Source organism: Melanotaenia boesemani, chromosome 6, assembly GCF_017639745.1.
Source record: "Melanotaenia boesemani isolate fMelBoe1 chromosome 6, fMelBoe1.pri, whole genome shotgun sequence".
Lineage (NCBI taxonomy): Eukaryota > Metazoa > Chordata > Actinopteri > Atheriniformes > Melanotaeniidae > Melanotaenia > Melanotaenia boesemani.
The window spans coordinates 5,674,906-5,693,972 of NC_055687.1; the positions used below are offsets into that span (position 1 = coordinate 5,674,906).

Below are 19,067 nucleotides of genomic sequence, written 5' to 3' on the forward strand. Positions count from 1 at the left end.
GTGGTTCCCCTCCTTTAAAAGGAGGACCGGAGGGTGTGCTCCAACTACAGAGGGATCACACTCCTCAGCCTCCTTGGTAAGGTCTATTCGGGGGTCTACTGAGGAGGAGCAGTGTGGTTTTCATCCCGGTCGTTTAACAGTGGACCAGCTCTACAACCTCTTCATGGGTCTTGAATGGGGCATAAGAGTTTGCTCAACTGGTCTACATGTGCTTTGTGGACATGAAGAACCCCCACAAGAGTCCCCCGGGGACTCTTTAACAGCGCCAACCTGAGGAAAGTCCTGCTGAGATATCACCAACACATCAGCTGTGCACATGGTAAGAACACACTATCATACTTACACCCCTTAAGCAGACACATATAAGGCCCTGCCTATATCTCCTTTTGAAAAATCTGATCATGTCTCAGTTCTGCTGCTGCCTTTCTTTAGGCAGAAACTGAAGCGTCACAGACTGGTGACGCGGACTATTCAGCAGTGGTCCATCCAATCAGACTCGGCCCTGCACGACTGCTTCAGCACGACGGAGTGGTGTGTTTAGGGATACTGACATAAACAAATACACAGACACGGTCATTGGATACATCGGGAAATCTATTGACGTTGTACCAAGGATTACTATGCAGACATTTCCAAGTCAGAAGCCCTGGGTTAACAGTGAAATCTGTGCCAAACCAAAAGCACAAACAGACGCCTTCAACTCAGGTGATTTGGAGGAGTACAGGAATTCAAAGGTATGCACAACGGAGAGTTATCAGCAGAGCAAAGAGTCAGTACAGGGACAAAGTGGAGTCTTATTATAAGGGCTCCAACACCATGAGTCTGGGGGCTGGATTAAAAACTCTTACGGACTACAAAATGAAGCTCAGCAGTGCTGGCTGTGCTGGGTTCACGGCCCCGCAAGTAATTAACAGCTCCTGCGATCAGAGCAATGCACTCTCTCGATAAAGAAATGCGCTGCTGAATTGATAAATACGCTCACCAGGGTATTTGGTACGCTCATCAAGGTATTTGGCAGCGATGTAATGCCATAATCTCTGCTGAGTGTTGCACAATGCACATGCGCAAACGGGGAAAAAAAAAAAAAAAACTAGAGTGAGACACGGTCTTCTGTTTTTTTTATCTCTGCTGAGAGTTGCACATGCGCAGTAAAGTCCACCAGGGGAAAAATATGGCAGCGGACAAGGGAGCAAAACGGTGGCAGAGGACATCAAAAGTCTGGGATAACTTCACGTTAAAATTATAAAATAAATACATGTGAGATTTGTAAAGCGGACCTTGCGTACCACGGAAGTACATCTGTAATGCTCGAACACTTAAAGAGGAGGAACGTCGGACTTACATAACAACCCCATGCAAGAGTTCAAAGCTCAAAGTGAAATAAGAAGCATTTATAATAATCATGAGATACATAATCCGATTGGTCGACTAGTCGTTTTAATAGTCGGTGACTAATTGACCATCAGAATAGTCATTAGTTGCAGCCCTAGTCAGCAGCAACATCACTTTTAAATAACACCTTTTTGTTGCATATTATTTTATATTATTTGCTTTACTAACTTTTTAAATTTTATTATCTTTTTTTTCTCTTGTTGACAATTTTTATGCTTGTTTATATTCTTTTAGCATTGTTGGAGAGCCTGGGATTTAAGAATTTAATTACCAATGAATGCTGATGTAAGTGTTGTGCAATGACTAATTTAATTTTAATCCTAATCTTATTATGGTTTTAACAATGCCTAAAAAGAGCAGTGTACGATATAATTCTGGAGGCACAGGAGAAAGTGCTTGTATAGATTATAGATAAAATTTATAGTCTCTCCGTACTGCCTTTTTGTCTTTTTTAAAATATGAACCAAATTGTGATTCTGAAATAAGGAATTAAATTTAATTGAATATTTTCCAGAAAGAAGCTTCCCAAGTTTGTTAGAGGTCCTGTGGCCTTTTCCATCCGTTTTCTCTTAGGGAAATCCAGAGTAATATGAAGGATTTCTGTATTTTGGTGATTTACTTTGCTGTAATTTTGTTATGATTGCATAAAAAGATATAAATGAATAAAACCTAAAAACTTATGAATGTCCATGTGGTTTTACACATTTATAGTGTTGGGAAATTAATTAACAGAATAATCGTGATAATCATAAAATCACTATGTTTTCTTTGACAATAATTGTACCCATAGAATCTTTAATCGTGACATCCATATTTCTATGTCACAAGCCCCACCAGCTGCCACTTTATTCAGAAAACTCCCTTATAAAAACACACCTCATACCCACAATATCACAGTATCTCAATTTCCAGTCTTCACAGACTCATCAATAAGCAGCCTGACCAGACTCACCAATAAACATTGGATATAAACAACAAAAGAGCAGTACTGTAGTTAGTAATACATTTTAAAACTGTTTACGCAGTCACCAATATGGATAAAAAGAAGAATGATGACAGGATACTGTACAAGGACAAACTTATCAAGGAGGTCGGAGATCAGTATTTGGCAAAATTGTCGACAATCAATAACAGATACTTACAACCTCAAAGCTAAGGAATGGCGCTCCGGTTCCACATTATTACCTCATCACTGGATATAACAAGCTACCTTGTTTATGGTGTCAGTGCTTACACACATGAACAGTTTAGAAATTAAAAATGGCTCGAAGCTCACGGACATTTTATGAATGGCTGGGCACAGGATCTGTTCACATTTCTACCGCAGGACTGCAACAATACAGTCATTACTGCAAAGGTAAGCTAACCTGGATGTTGTCAAGTTAAGTTATGACCGGTGGACTTTTGTCCGATTTTCTTTACTTATTTAAACTTCGAGCTAGGGCTGCACGATAATATGTGACAACAGCTGCAATGACGATTTGTGTCGCGATAAATAAAATACTAGGATATGCAATGTCTTTCAGCTTCAGGCGTTGTGCAAACAGACACCAGGGAGTTGGTACTCGATAGCCTATTGAGATAACAGAAAAAAAAACAAAACAAACTGATTACTTCCAATAAAATATTGTTTTATTATTTAAGAATGGCACCTGACTACAGCTGCTATGTAAATAAAACATCTTAGATGTATATTACAAATTCATAATGGGTACCAAAATATTTCGTTAAACATTTTCTGCCATCCCTTATTCTCCAACTCCCTGATTTGATGAAATACGAATAAAAGAAAAAAGTTTAATGCATTCAAACAAATGTAAACATTTAAACAAACTTCTGTGTCTTAGTACAATAGTTTAAATAAATGTAAACATAAATCCAAGTGCAGTGTTTCTTGTTTAAAATGTTAATCTTAAATAAATGAGAACATGAATCCAGACTCTACGTTATGGCAGGTTCTTGCTCAGAAAAACCAGCATGTTTATTTTGCTGGGTTTTAAGCAGCTACGTTCACATGTAACAATATTTCCTGATGTGCTAAAAAGTCTCTCTGAGGGTTACCTACCTACTCGCAGGTATACAGAGATGTTTCCTAGCAAGTTTACTCAGCTGTGGAAAGGTGACCCGGTGGAGTTTCCACCAAGCCAAAGGATCTGCCTCACCATCTATGGTGGGGGACAAAAAGTAGCTTGAGTTTAGCTTCCATTGCCTGTAACAGCTGGATGATGGATTAGGATGGGAGTGAGGCTGTCTTAAAGAAACTGCCCAATGATTTTTGATTTTTTTTTTTTGGCTTTCTTTACAGTGGGACAGGGTGGATTCATGGGCTGGGCTTCTTGGTCACTGGGTGCTTTCTCTTTGGAACAAAAAAAGAGGGGGGGGGGGGGGCAGAACCTAGTTAGCTTTTGTGCTGCTGCTTCCAATTCTGACAGCACCCTGTTTTTAATGTGCAGGACCTTTTCACTGGAAATGTTGCTAGCTTTGAATCTGACATCCATGAAGCATGCCATATCCAGAAGTTCCTGGGTTGCTGGGTTCTCATACTTCGTGTTCATGTAGTTTAGGATCTTATTCTTATCTGATTTTGTTAACTGTCTTTGTAAGTCTCTGCAAGAACTGATGTCTTCATCAGATGGAGGACTGCTTTCACACATAAAACACTGACGTAACTCTCACCTGAGACAGCATCAGTAAATTGTTGCAGAGGACTTAATGCCTGGTTCAAATGCCTTGATTTTCTCTCTGCTGAGAGGACGTCACTTAAGGCCCGTTGCTGCTCCAGAACTCTTTCCATCACCTTCTGCCTTGATCCCCACCTGGTGGGGCACTCAGTGATGAGTGAATGCTGTGGGAGGTTGAGTTCCTGCTGTCTTTTTTTAAGAGCCACATTCTCCTTATGGCAGAATTGCCCCACTAACTTTTTGCACAGCCCAACAGCTAAAGCAATACGAACGTCATCTTGAACCGCATTTTCTGGGAAAATGGGGAAAAAACAAGAGACAGACCAAAAATTATTTAAAATGTGTGAATATCAACTTTAAGATTTTCTTCTCCTTTATTTCTCATATTCTCCCTTTTCACAATTGGAACAAATTAATGTAAAATTGGATGGCAAAGTTCATCGTAACCTGTACCAATATTACTACAATTATAATCAGTAAGACTTATCTAAATAATCCAGTCATTGAAAGACTTATCGATGGCGAGATGTGGCCGAAACACTGGAGTCTGACCCATTTGTTCAGTTCGGTGGCCTTCAGTGTTGGGTCCGCTGTCTGTGGTGATGCAGACCTGTTGCTCTTCATGCAGATTCCAGCTTGCTACCACTTGTTGAAATCCAACTCCACTGGTGTGCGAGTCCGGGAAATATACGGTTTCAAAACACCATGTTTTCAGTTCGAAGTCTTCAGTAAGGAAATGCGCGGTGAAACTCATGTAGGGCTCCGTCATGCGACTGGACCAGAGGTCTGTTGTGCTAGCATAGTATCCAGCTTGACGCATTTATGACAGTAAAAGTCCATTTGATTGGCCCCTGACACACGTGGCGCAAGAACGTACAGCTACAATTGGAACATCACGCCACTTCCTTAAAATACACGCAAACTTAAACACTATTAGCTATTACAGTTTAGGCCATCTTTGCAATATGTATATTGCACAGGGTAATATTGCGATGAAGGTAAATTTGAAATATTGTGCAGCCCTACTCCGAGCATAAATGATTAATATGGATTACAATGCTGCAAAAGAAACAACTTCATATTTATATTACATAATTTTAAGTTTAAAAGTTTAAAATGATCTACTAATCCTACATTTTCATAAAGCATACCTACCTACTCAAGCAACTATGTCAGTCTTGCATAGCTTGTAAACCAGAAACTGTAATAATATAACATCCTTATAAACGAAGCAAAATATAGGAAACAACTGAACACTGTTGTAAACTGTTGTTGTCTGTCTGCCAGTGTGTTTTCTACAGATCTTGACCAGCACCTGACTGACTGTCCACTGAAGCCCATCACTGAGCCATCAGGAACCATATCATCAGGTGACTGCACGTGTATGGCTGGGATAGCGGAGACATGCACACATGTTGGGGCAATGCTGTTTAAGCAGTTGTCAGATGCAGAGAGAAAATAACCATAACTGGACAACCTGCATACTGGATGAAACGATGCAACATCAGTAAAGTGGGAGCAGAAGTAGGACACAAAATAGACTTCACTACAAAAGCTAAGAAAAAATGCCTTGATAAACGCCTGCGTGATGAGGCAGCAAACATGCATGCTCTAAGGACTTCAAAAAACCAGTGTGTACACACATCAGTTCGTTACAGTGGGATTCATATCTTACAGAACTGCAGAAAGTCTCCCCAAAAGCTTCGATTCTCTCAAATCTGCTGGCATTTTGTGATGCATTTGCAAACACAGTGCAGCCAATTTCAGCACCAGATTCACTTTGCTATTTGTGTGATGAGAAAATGGATGGCTGTGAATTATCTGTTTTGTGCTTGCATTGTAAAACCTTGAGCAGACATTTCAACTGAGCAGGCACACTACACAGAACAGCACACTACCGCACAGATCTTCAGCTTGGTATCAGTTCCACACAGGAAGGATTACAGCATCAAATATGCATCCAGTATGAGTGTCAGACCTGTACAAGCCTCCACTGTCCACAGTGAAAGCAGTTTGTTGTCCCAACAGCAGTCATACAAACCAAACTGCTGCTACTGCATGGGGAAGACGAACACATTACAGACTGCAGGGTGAAAAACTTCACTGTGGGTTTGAGATGCGTCAGTGTGGGTATTTCATAACTCCTGCCGTATATTACAGTATTTCATTTCACCCGTTATTTACTTATTATTTATGTTTTTCAATTAAATCTTGTAAAAAAGACTTAAAGAAAACATTTTCCACCGCAACTCAAAACCACTTTAACCCCACAGAGCCACCACTCCGCCGCACCTACAACTGAACCTCACTAAGCTCCAAACATCACAACCACACAATTCCCGGGAATATTACCGTTAAAAACCAAACACATCACACCAAAGTATGAAAATTCTCACCTTCCTTCCCGACTAGGATCCCTCGATAACAAGGTTTTGTCCGATCCTCCTTCCGTCCCGTCGTTTCTCCCCCGCGAGCTGGTCTCCGCAGCGGACTGAAACCAACAACAGTCAGTATCCAGATACGTCGGCGTCTCCAGCGGTAGTTTCAAGTTTTCATTAAATAATGTTGCAGAAAATACCTGAAAAGAAGAAAAGCAGATCTTCGAGATCGTCTATCTCCACCTCAACTCTTTAATGTTTCTTGTACTAATAAAGAAACGTTGGTTCGATTTAACAAAGTTTCTCCACAGGTTGGGGCAGAGCTCGCTGCGTTGTACGCACACGCGCTCACGTTAGCGTCAAACGTGCTTGCTGTGTGACCCGGATGTTAAACCTATCGTATCGAACAGAGTGTCACTGCCCTCTAGCGGATGGAGGTATAAAACGTTTCCATCATCCTATTCATAGACGTATGTAGGTGTTTGATGCATCGTCTTATAAACAAACAAACAAAAACAAACAAATAAATAAATAAATAAATGATGGAAGTGACAACAAAGTCAGCTAATAAATTTCATAAATTTAATCTTGCTGGACCTGACCAGAGGGGGAAAAAAAACACCACAAAAAAAGGACAGTAATGGAGAGAAGTACAAAGGAAAGTGGAAAAGATGGAAGTAGAGACAAAGATACAGTGGATAGAAGTAACAACCCTTCAATCCAAATTAACGCCAGACAACCAACTGCTACACCTGTACAGAAACACAACAGAGAATTTCTTACAGATTTTATGGGTAAACTAAGCTGACAGTCATTAGGAGTTCCTAAAAAAAAAAAAAACAAGACAACAACAGCAAGATGTATCACAACTACAACCAAAGAACCAAAGACACACCCATAAAAATAAATAAGTAAATAAATAAAACCTAAACAAAAACAGCTTGTGTATAAATCCACTGGACAACTCGGTGACTGTGTTTGCATGCAGAGTTTGAGGAGTCAGGATTGAGCAGAGATGAGTGTGATCGTGCAAATATGACCACGCCAGAGGCAGATTAGGGTAGCCCAGAGACCCGAGCAATCAGCGGCAATCCTGGGGCACAAACCCAGGCCACCCCACCACTAAGACTACCCCGGACCCACCCCGAGGGCGGCAGAGGGAGGCCCGAGCCAGAGCCTCCTGTGGTTACGGGGCACAGCCCCCGGTGGGCCAATATTGGCAGCCACCGACCCCACCAGGGACAAGGCTCAGTGTTGAGAATAATTTAAAATGATTTTATCTTGCTTTACTGCCTGCATACTGCTTGTGAAGCTCTGGAAAACTGCATCAATGTCCTTCTTCTGCAGCTGCTGGTACAGCATGTCGACATAAGGCATCATCTAATGAAACAGCTGCAGGAAAAACTAGAAGTCCTCATCCTGCAGCATCCTCAGAAAACCAAGTGACTCCCTCACTGTGGTGCTGTCAAATGAATGAATTCAAAACACTGCATCAGGTCGTCTAGGTTCTCGAAGACAGTGTTGATGACTCAGCTGTTGAAGTCCCATCTGGCAGGTGACGTTCTTGGCCGCCATCGTGCAACAATCTGGTCACATATGCTAGTGTGTTTGGGTGACCAAGCATGGATTCTTCCTTTCACTCACTCAGACTTCTCCTTACTGTCTGTTAATGAGGCTACATAAACACTCTGCTCCTCTCTCGCCTCCTCTCTGGACAAACTCTGTCCTCTGGCGTCAAAACCAGCCAGACAAACTCCTCCCAGTCCATGGCTCACAGAGGTTCTAAGGAATAACAAAGCCGGACTTCGGGCTGCAGAAAGAAAGTGGCGCAAATCAAAAGAGCACACTGACTTGTCTGAATACCAGCAAAAACTTGAAATTTTCACATGCAGCCTAAAGGCTGCCAAGACAGCTTTTTTAACCGAACAAGATCCGCAATGTTCCCAACACACGACAACTGTTCATGCCGTTTAACTCTCTTTTATCTCCACCACCCGCTCCCCTCCTCCCCACTGTGTTGACTGCAGAAATGTTTGCTTCTTACTTCATTGAAAAGGTCGCTACCATCAATAACCAGTTCACTGAGCCTGACCATCTCAGCCTTACCAAACCAGCTAATGGTGCCTCACTCTGCTCTTTCCACTCTCTAAATGAGGACATAGTCTCTAAACTTCTAGTCAACTCAAAACCCACGACCTGTCCTCTTGATCCTGTTCCCTCTGACATCCTGCAGAGCATTATACCTAAAATCAGATCTGCAGTAACCCATATTATCAACTCCTCTTAAATCCAGTGTCTTTCCCTCTGCCACACTCAACCCTGCCCAGGTTGAAAACTACCGGCCGGTCTCACTGCTTCCATTCATGTCTAAACTACTAGAGCATACCGTCTTCAGTCAGGTCTCACAGTTCCTCCAAGATAACAACCTGTTAGATCCATATGAATTCGGCTATAGGCAAGGCCACTCCACTGAAACTGCTCTCCTGTCAGTTACTGATTCCCTACGACTTGCCAGATCCGCTGGTCAATCCTCAGTCCTTATTCTGCTGAACCTGTCTGCTGCCTTTGACACAGTCAACCATCATATACTGTTCTCAACACTTTGGGAGCTTGGCATCTCAGGATCTTAAGAGATGTGACGTTCATGAACGAATCGACTCTTTTAAATGAACGATGGGAACCGATTCACAGCTGTGAGCCATTCATTTGTGAGCCATTCTTTTTATATACAAATTTTTGACACTGCCTTCACGAAAACAAATCAAGTCAAACTTTATTTATAAAGCGCTTTTCATGCCATAGGCAACACAGTTATTTACATGATTAAGAATAAATACACTCAATGAAATTTTTCACACTGTCACACACACACACTTATACACACACGCCAAGCCCAATCCCCCCCCACCCCTCTTCCAGGTAAGAATGACTGAATAAAAAAAAATTAGTAAATAAGAAAATAAGAAGTAGTACAGTTGAGTAAAATGAAAATTAAATAAATAACATTTGTGACATCGTAGAAGTCTGATGTCCAACACACTCCATTCATGTGAAGCATCTAAGGGCAGAGAGTATTGTTTGGAAACAAATACTGTGAGTTCTATCCAAAACATTTACTAGAATTTGCACTGACTGCTCAGGTTTATCCTTTTTTATCTATGTTTCCTATAATTTTTTTAATCTTGTATAATAGATTTTCTGTAGGTACATAATTTGATTGTTTGTCATTCTTATATATTGTGAAATTTTGTAAGATATTGTGAGAACGAGCCAGTCTTTTGAATGGCTCTTTGAAAGGAGCAGCTCCTCAAGATCCGGCTCACTTCAAAGAGCCATAAATCCCATCTCTACAGGATCTGTCCTCTTATGGTTTATGTCCTACCTCAGGAAGATCCTTTCAAGTGTCTTGACAAGGGGGAATCTCCTGATCACATAGGCTGACAACAGGGGTGCCTCAGGGCTCGGTGCTTGGCCCTCTTCTCTCTTTTACTATACACCTTCTCACTCGGTGCAGTCATTAACTCTCATGGTTTCTCCTACCACTGCTATGCAGATGACACTCAGCTTTTCCTTTCGTTCCCACCTGACAACACAACCGTCTCAATGCGAGCATCAGCATGTCTTGCTGATATCTCCACATGGATGAAGAATCGCCACCTTCAGCTAAATCTGTCCAAGACTGAGCTTATTGTCTTTCCAGCCAATCCTTCCTTACCGCCACAGATAATCGTGCAGCTTGACTCCATCACACTTTTGCCTACGTCTTCTACCAGAAATCTTGGTGTTGCTCGATCTTGCCGATTTGCTCTCTACAACATCAGGAGGACCAGACTCTACCTGACTGAACACAAGGCACAGCTCCTGGTCCAGGCTCTGGTCATTTCACACATTGACTAATGCAACTCCTTACTGGCTGACCTGCCTGCATGCTCAGTTAAACCTCTGCAAATGATCCAGAACGCAGCAGCACGCCTGGTCTTCAACCAACTCATGTCACTCCGCTGCTAATCGCTCTCCACTGGCTTTCAGTTGCAGCCCGCATCTAATTCAAAGCTCTGCTTCTGGCTTACAAAACAATAACCCAAACAGCTCCGGTTTAGTAGAATCCCCCACAATGAGCACACGAGGGCCAGCATCAGCCGGCGGTAGTCTCCAGGTCGAGGTAGGGCGGCCTACCGCATCAGAGCGTGATGCGGCAGTCTCTGTGGTGGCGGGAGGACAGACTTCTGCCCCTGCAGCAGTGGAAGCAGGAAAAGAGGGGGAGGATCCAGCTCGAGCGGCGACGCAATCCTGGCCAAGACTCCCGGGGCGTGTCTCAGCATGTCTCTTCACCGTGGCTTTAAGGAGCTTTCAACGCCTCAAGGAGCTTTGGGATGACCGTCGGGTCCCGGTTGCCTTGGTCCAGACCGGCAATGCGCTTGGGACGGCAGACCACCTCAGACCAAGATGGCAGGTGTTTCGGCATGGAGCTGGAAAAAGGCCAGGGCGAGGTAGCAGGGTCCCAAGTCATTGTGTCCTGGAGAGCCGCTTTAAGTGAGGCTATGTGAATCGACTACTGGTGGGATACATCCATCAGGGAATTCAGCTGATTGTTTTTGGACTTCAGTTCCTCGGATAGCTTCCGGGTGTCTTCTTTCAGGTTCGGTGATCTGTCTGTTATTTCCAGGCTTTTATCGGAAAGTGCTGAGGCAGCCATTTCAAGCCTTCTCTGATTTCTGGTTAAAACTGTTCTTTATAAAACCGGAATATTAAAAGCTTACGGTTATAAATAGTGTGACTGTACAGTTCAGATTTTTAAAAGGCTTAAAACTGACTTAAAACAGCTAAAACCCAATAAAACCTGTAAAAATTAAGCAAAGTCGAGCAGAGCGTCTTGTACAGCGTCTGTCAGCAGAAGCGGCAGTTTTTGTAGCATTCCCACACAGATGAACAGCTTCGCAAACTGGAAACCATTTAAAAACGATGAGTATGGTGAAAACAATATTAAGGAGGCACTTTGGGGGCCCCATGAGCCTTGTATGGGGCTTGGGACTCCAGGCAAATGTCTGGTTTGCCTAATAGTACGGCCTGCCTCTGCCTCACCTGACCGCATGTCACTGACACAAACTTCTGTCACTTTGTTTGAGCGGCCTGTACACCACATGAATAACAGCTCATCATGAAGCGAGAGGTTAGTTCAGGCTCCATGGAGAGGTTGATGATGATGGTTTTGGATTTGTTTAAAAGGTTCTGTATGATGTATGAAACAGTATAGTATCTGATAAAGAAAAAGCAGTGAACAATTGAACTTTACATAAAGAATGTTTTTTGTTTGTTTTTATTTAAAATGGAAATAAAACTGGTGGTTTAAGGAAAGAAAAAAACAGTAATAAAAGAATTGATACTAAAAAATTCAATAGAAAAATGAAGTATTATCAAATTATTTTATACAATAAAATATGCAATACTTGTAATTGTATACATTAACCTTGGGGATGTTCTATGATGCATGATTAACTCAACTTTATTTGTAAAGCACTTTTACACAACAACAGCTGAAAAAAACCTGAACACGAAAAAAACAAAAAACATTTTAAAAAATAACTAACTATAAAAACACACTAACAAGCAAATACAATTAAAGTAAAATACAAGTAAATAAAACCAGTAAAAATAACAAAAAGTGGTTAAACAATAACATAAAATGAACACATGTCAGGTGTCAGGCTGCAAGAATCAATCAGTTCATACAGCTCAGATTTTATTAGCAATATGACGAGGCCTAGCAAGATAGGAACCACTGCAGCAACCACAGGCACATGCAGTAGTAGGCTACTCTGCTGTCAGACATCTGCTCTGCACATGAACACAGCATGTAGAGCGCGGCGAAGGGGGGGGATACTGATTATGAACAATAAACGCGATGCGATGTAATATTAAGCGCAGGCTATTAAAGTTGCCACTTTAGAAAACAGAAAGCAGAAACAATGTAGGCTATCCTATACACACTGTAATGCACTATCCACTGGTTGCAAGTTCAGATGAGCCTGCTAAATTATTTTCAGAAAAAGCGAAAGGCAACCGGAGAGTTCTTGTCAGGTAACAGCATAAATGTCACAACGTTCATGCAGGATTCCTGAACAATATACAGTATTTAAAGTCCAAGAGCCTGTGTTGAAAGGGAAGCAGGATGAATGCCAATAATCTGGGAACACTACATAGTGACATATTGTGGCCTGCAGTATCAGCTCAGGAGTATCAGCTGAACTAATTTCTCTTCTCTTTTAAGCTGAACAACTTTTTTACCTGGAAACACTTATTTCAAGGTTGCTGTCTTGCTTTATGTTTCCTGTATCTCAGAAGAGCCTGAAGCCTTTATGTCACTGTGTTGTTGTAAATGACTGTTTGGGTCTGGGTCACTGGTTATTTCTGGTCCTCCACAGTCCTCGCCATCAATTTCTGATTTAATCTGTTTGCTGGGTTGTTGATTAAAATGGGCAACAATAAAATCACACGGTGCAGGTAAGCAGGAGTTTGGTTTAAAATGTTAATAAAATTTTGGGAAGTAATATATCGTTTCCTCACAGTTCTCACCGAGGTCTCCCGTTTGCTTAAACTGGTGATGTTAAAAAACACACAGTAGTAGTGTGACACAGCCAGGTCGACAACAGAGGACACACCAGCGGACAGACCATAGGTAATGACCAGGTCCAGGGTGTGTACTCTGTTGTGAGTAGGCTGTGTTACATGTTGCTTAAAACCCATGCTGTTTAAAATGTTTAAAAACTCGTTGGAGTAGGAATCACTACTGTTATCAATGTAAAGGTCAAAGTCACCAGTTATTAAAATCTTATTGTATTGAATATGTATGGTTGATAAAAACTCTGAAAACTCTAATAAAACAGGACGGAGGGTTAGGTGGTCTATAAATTGTACTGGATTAAACAGGCGGGTTGTTAAAAAAAAAAAAAAAAGATTGATGTTCAAATGAAGAATAGTTTGTCAATGAGATTATTTGTGCTGATAATGACTGCTGAGCAATCAAAGCTGTTTCCAGACTAAAATATATCCAAATTAAAGACATGTTACCAGGGCTTAATTTGAGGAACAGGATCCGGGAACTCTCTTATTTTGACAGGGTGTGTTCCGGCAACTGTTTGCTTGGATCCGGTATTTTCAGGCCTACTACTTCCGCCCCCCAAAAGTTCAAAGTCATGGGCATTTGTTTATTAAAAACACAAAAATATAATAAAATAGCACAAATAAATTGCAAATTAGTTTTTAATTTGGTGTGGCTCATTATTAAAATTATGGTTATTTTGTTTGTTAAATTCACAACAAAAAAGAGGTGTTTGATGGGTAATCACGTTACCTACTTGCTTCGTAAGGAGATTGTATAGTAGGCTTCTTCACGTAACAAACCCACCAGCGCCAGTTTGTCAAAATAACGACCAAAAATGTCGAAAAGACAGTCCAATTTACTTTCATTTTTCACAAAAAAGGCTTCACATAGTGCAACTAAACAAGCGAGGATTGAAGCACAAGAAGGCAGAGGAGACATGTTCAGATTTGTTCAGCTAGCCAACAGTCACCTTTCATACACACCAAAGAGCGTATTCACTTGATCTTAATGTAATTCTTTATACATTTTGTTAGAGCATATGTTTGTTTACTCCTAAAACACACAATGGGGTAGTCAAAACGATGGTTAATGAAGTAACCTTCCCCAGGTTGGTGCGCAATAGCGATAGCTGCCAAGACGTCCGACAACAGAAACTCTGGAGACGTTGGTCTCACGACCGTTCACTCTGATTGGCTCAACTATTGATGACCCGCGTTCACTCTGATTGGCTCAACTATTGATGACCCACATTGGGCTCACAACCATTCACTCTGGTTAAGCCCAGAACCCCCTCCCCCTCCTCTGCTCTCACGTCTTCAGACACAAGTTAGTTTTGGCACAAATATCTTGCAAGGAATGAGCCAAAAGTCAGGCCACAGTTTTATCACGCTGTGACTTGCGAGAGCACATTTGTGACTTGCAGCAGCAGATTCAGGAAGTTGTAATCGCTAAGTTGAAGTTGTAAAGCAAAATGAACACTTGAAAAAAATGTAATTACAAGTAAACTATTGAAGATAATTTGACAGATGGACTATATTTTCTCTGTAACTTCAAATTCAGTTCACGTGTGTGAGTTTTCTTTACAGCAGAAAATTTTGACATACAAGTTCAGATTTTTGATGCACAACTTCTCACATTGTATTATACAAGTTTTCACATCAAATCTACAAGTTTGTTCATTTTGGCACATTTTTACCTTTATAGAGACCTTTGTTCAAGTCTGTCTTGAATGAGTCTGGATTACATAAGGCTGAGCTGTGTTTGTGGAACCAGTTGAGATTCGATTAGAAAATGGAGCTAGTTTGAGTCAAACTTATTTGGGTGTCTCGTTTTCTATAGCTACTTTCATGGAATACCCCCATAAAGTTCTTCTCACCAGCACATATCTACACTGTAAACACAGCTATGTTGTTTACAGATATGCAGCTAAATCCTGCAACTATACGCCTTCTATTTTGCGTGGACACGCATGTGTGCTTTTAAAGAGACAGGCCACCTAAATAATTCACCACAAGCCTCACAGGGAAATGGTCTTTGTCCTGTGTGGATTCTCATGTGTAGGTTTAAGCCCGTCCTTTGACTAAATCTTTTTCCACATTCATCACAGCTGAATGGTTTCTCTCCTGTGTGGATTCTCATGTGTTGGTTTAAGCCCGTCTTTAGACTAAATCTTTGTCCACATTCATCACAGCTGAACGGTCTCTCTCCTGTGTGGATTCTTATATGTTTGGTTAAATCTGTCTTTCCACTAAATCTTTTTCCACATTCATCACAGCGGAATGGTTTGTCTCCTGTGTGGACTGTCATATGTTTCTTTAAGTCATCCGCTCGACTCGATGTATGTCCACATTCATCACAGCTGAATGGTTTGTCTCCTGTGTGGATTCTCATGTGTTGGTTTAAGCTTGTCTTTCGACTAAACTTTTGTCCACATTCATCACAGCTGAATGGTTTGTCTCCTGTGTGGATTCTCATGTGTCTGTTTAAGTGTGTATTTCGACTAAACTTTTGTCCACATTCATCACAGCTGAAAGGTTTGTCTCTTGTGTGGATTCGCATGTGTTTGTTCAAGTTTGTCTTTTGACTAAAGCTATGTCCACATTCATTACAGCTGAATGGTCTCTCTCCTGTGTGTATTCTCCTGTGTCTATGAAGATTTACTCTATGACTAAATATTTTACCACAAACATCACATTGAATTATTTTCTCTCCTGTTTGGACTCTTTTCTGCTTATTTTTATTTTGTGACACTCTAAAGCAGCTCAAAGACCTTTTTGTTAAATGTCTCTGGAGAGATCGTTGAGAGTAAAACTCTTCACCACATTCAGAGCAGCTGACGGAGGTTTTGGAAGTGTTACATTCCACATCGCTGTTTACACCTGAACCATGTGCCATGTTGTCATTCCAGCTTTTATCTTCATCTTTCATTTCAGGAACAAAATGTGGCAAATGTTTTATCTCAGAAGAGCCTGAAGCCTTTATGTCACTGTGTTGCTGTAAATGACTGTTTGGGTCACTGGTTATTTCTGGTCCTCCATAGTCCTCTTCATCAGTTTCTGATTTAATCTGTTTATCTGGGTTGTTGGTTGGAGCCTTTACTTCTGTGTTACCTTCAGTTTGGGTTTGATGAAGGTGGGCTGAAAATGAGCAAGGCTGAAGTTCTTTTTCCTCATCTTCAGTCTTCACAGGAGCCATCATCATTGGAAGACTGGTGACACTCTCCATCAGCCCATCATCAATTGCTCTCCATCCTGATTGGGCCATAGTTCCTCTGGGTCCTGCTTGTCCAAACTCCAAGAAACCTCCTCTGTAGTCAGCAACAGCTGCTCCACATCTGCCTGGAACACTGAAATAAAAAGAAAGATAAAACTGTATTTCATGACCAAGTAGTACAAAGAATTCACACTTCATTCCCTCACAGCTTCATTAAAGTCACACCTATAAATTGTCTGCATGCGCAATAACTCTGTCAACAAGAAAAACAGTGGGATATGTGTGTGTATATATATATATGTATATACACACACAAACACACACACATATATATATGTACACATTTATACACATCACACATATATGCACATACAAAGCAGCACCTTCAGTGACAGACTGCTTCACCCGCAGTGTGTGAAGGAGAGATACCGCAGGTCCTTCCTTCCTGCTGCTGTCAGTCTCTACAATCTGCACTGCTCTAAGTAACCACACAGCCACAACCAAAAACTAATAATGCACACAGACGTGCAATATCAGTACTGTTCAATAATGTAAATTCATTTTGTAAATATGCTTTTTAATATAGACCTGTATATAGATTTTTTTTATGTAGAATTTTTATATAGTTTTTATTCTGTATGGTTTTTTGTTCTTATCTCTGTAATGCAGGGGTGCCCAGCTCCAGTCCTCAAGGTCCACAATCCTGTAGGTTTTTGATGTGTGCCTGCTCCAAAACCACCTTACTCACATTGAGGAGTCATTGTGCAAAACTTAATAGGCTGTTGGATCTATTTAATTTGAGTCAGGTGTGTTGAAGCAGGAAACACTGGAAAATCTGCAGGACAGCGGCCCTCGAGGACCGACTTTGGGCACCCCTGATGTAATGCCATTTTTTGCACTGGTTTAACCTTCATCACCTTTACTGTTGTAGCACCGAAATTTAGGATAGAGGATTATCTTATCTTATATACACACACACATCATATATATATATATATATATATATATATATATATATATGCGCGCGTCAGGTGCTGGGGAACCAGAGAACCAGAGCACCCTGGACCACTACTGGAACAAGACGGAAATGGACGAGAGGCGAGAACAAGGCTCTGTTGGAATGCTACTACTCCAGTAACCCTAGTCAGAGAGGTTACATGCAGAGAATGTGGGAAATATGGAATCTTCAAAACCCACAATCAACACTCACTGCCAAACAACTAGTAGCTCAACGTTCCAACATCCATAGATGGCAACTGCTATCACAGCTGAAGATTGACGAGGTACAACACAAATGCTACGGCAAGGGGGAGCCAGGACGCCAGGTCAGGGGGGAGTTAACAACATCCAGAGATTGGGTAAGAAGCCCCAATAAGCACAATCACACTGAGCGAGGCAGCGACTGACCTAAGAGATAAGATCATGGCAAAAATTAACATCAGGCAACTCCGACGCCAATTACAGAGGCTGAGTGGAGCACCATCGTAAAGTCTCCTGGAAGATGTGAAATCATGCAGCCTTGAAAACGATTCCTACAATGACCATCACTGAAACCAATGAGCTGATCTACACCTCAGCAGCAGGGATCCTTGAGGTGCTTGGCTATCAACCAAAGTGCAACCATAAAGATACATATCCACCATGGAAGAGGAGGTTGGAGGCTAAAATCAAGACAGCTCGGAGAGAAGTGAGCTAACTATCAGAGCTCCAGAAAAGTGCAATGAAAAAACAGGTACCCAGGAGATACAGCCAGATGCCCATACCTGAAGCAAAAGAAACTGCCAAACAACGACTCCAAGCCTTGGCTACCTGCCTAAAGAGGTACACGAGAGAAATTGAAGCAAGGCAAATAAACTGGCTGTTCTCAACTCAACCAGCTAAAGTGTACTCTCAGTGGCAGGGTAATAACAGGGCAGACCCGCCAAGGTTGGAGACTGAAACAATAGTGGAAAGGCATATGGGAGAAGGAGGCATCACACAACAGCGGTGCACAGTGGCTGATGGCTCTAAGAGCAGATCACATCAACCTCCCTGAACAAGAACCAGTAACCATTACAGTGGCAGACATTCAACAAAGAGTTTCAGGTTTGAAGAACTGGACAGCACCAGGACCTGACATTGTTCACACCTACTGGCTGAAGAAGCTAACTGCACTCCATGAGTGCCTGACAGCACAAATGACCCAGCTGCTAAAGGATGGGACCCACCCTGAATAGCTAACTGAAGGCCGGACAATCCTGATCCAGAAGGATCCCCTGAAGGGAACAGTTCCATCCAACTATCGACCAGTAACCTGTCTCCCCACCACATGGAAGCTCATGTCAGGCATCATAGCGGCTAAGATAAGCGGACACATGGATCAATACATGAGCACTGCACAGAAGGGCATTGGTAAAAATACCAGAGGAGCAAAACACCAGCTGCTGGTAGTTAGAACAGTCGCTCGGGACTGCAGAACCAGGAATACCAATCTGTGCACTGCCTGGATTGATTACAAGAAGGTCTATGACTCAATGCCACACACATGGATCACAGAATGCTTGGAGATGTATAACATCAACAGGACTCTAAGAGCCTTAATTGCAAACTCAATGTGGCAGTGGAAGATCACCCTTGAGGCCAACTGCACCAGAGCAATAGAGGCCCAGATCTACTATACAAGACAAGACCCCAGGTATAGACTGTGCAAAGAGGTCCCTGAGACAATCCAGCACATAACTGCAGGGTGTAAGATGCTGGCAGGGAAAGCTAACAAGGAGCGTCATAACCAAGTGGCTGGTATAGTGTACAGGAACATCTGTG

At 41.8% G+C, this 19,067-nt stretch overlaps 2 protein-coding genes across 4 annotated transcripts in view; both read right to left on the reverse strand.

Moving 5' to 3' along the window:
* LOC121641348 (gastrula zinc finger protein XlCGF8.2DB-like) overlaps positions 1–15,420 on the reverse strand; it is a 56,290-nt gene extending 40,870 nt beyond the window's left edge. The window contains exon 1 of the mRNA XM_041987435.1: positions 15,092–15,420. Coding sequence (XP_041843369.1) covers positions 15,092–15,359 — 268 coding nt within the window. The 5' untranslated portion in view covers positions 15,360–15,420. The remainder of the gene's footprint in view (positions 1–15,091) is intronic.
* A 620-nt stretch (positions 15,421–16,040) lies between these two features.
* The window catches only part of LOC121641595 (gastrula zinc finger protein XlCGF8.2DB-like), a 32,784-nt gene continuing 29,757 nt past the window's right edge, over positions 16,041–19,067 (reverse strand). For all 3 annotated transcript variants that reach the window (XR_006010734.1, XR_006010733.1, XR_006010732.1), the window contains one exon: positions 16,041–16,398. The gene's annotated coding sequence lies outside the window, so the exon portion shown is untranslated. The remainder of the gene's footprint in view (positions 16,399–19,067) is intronic.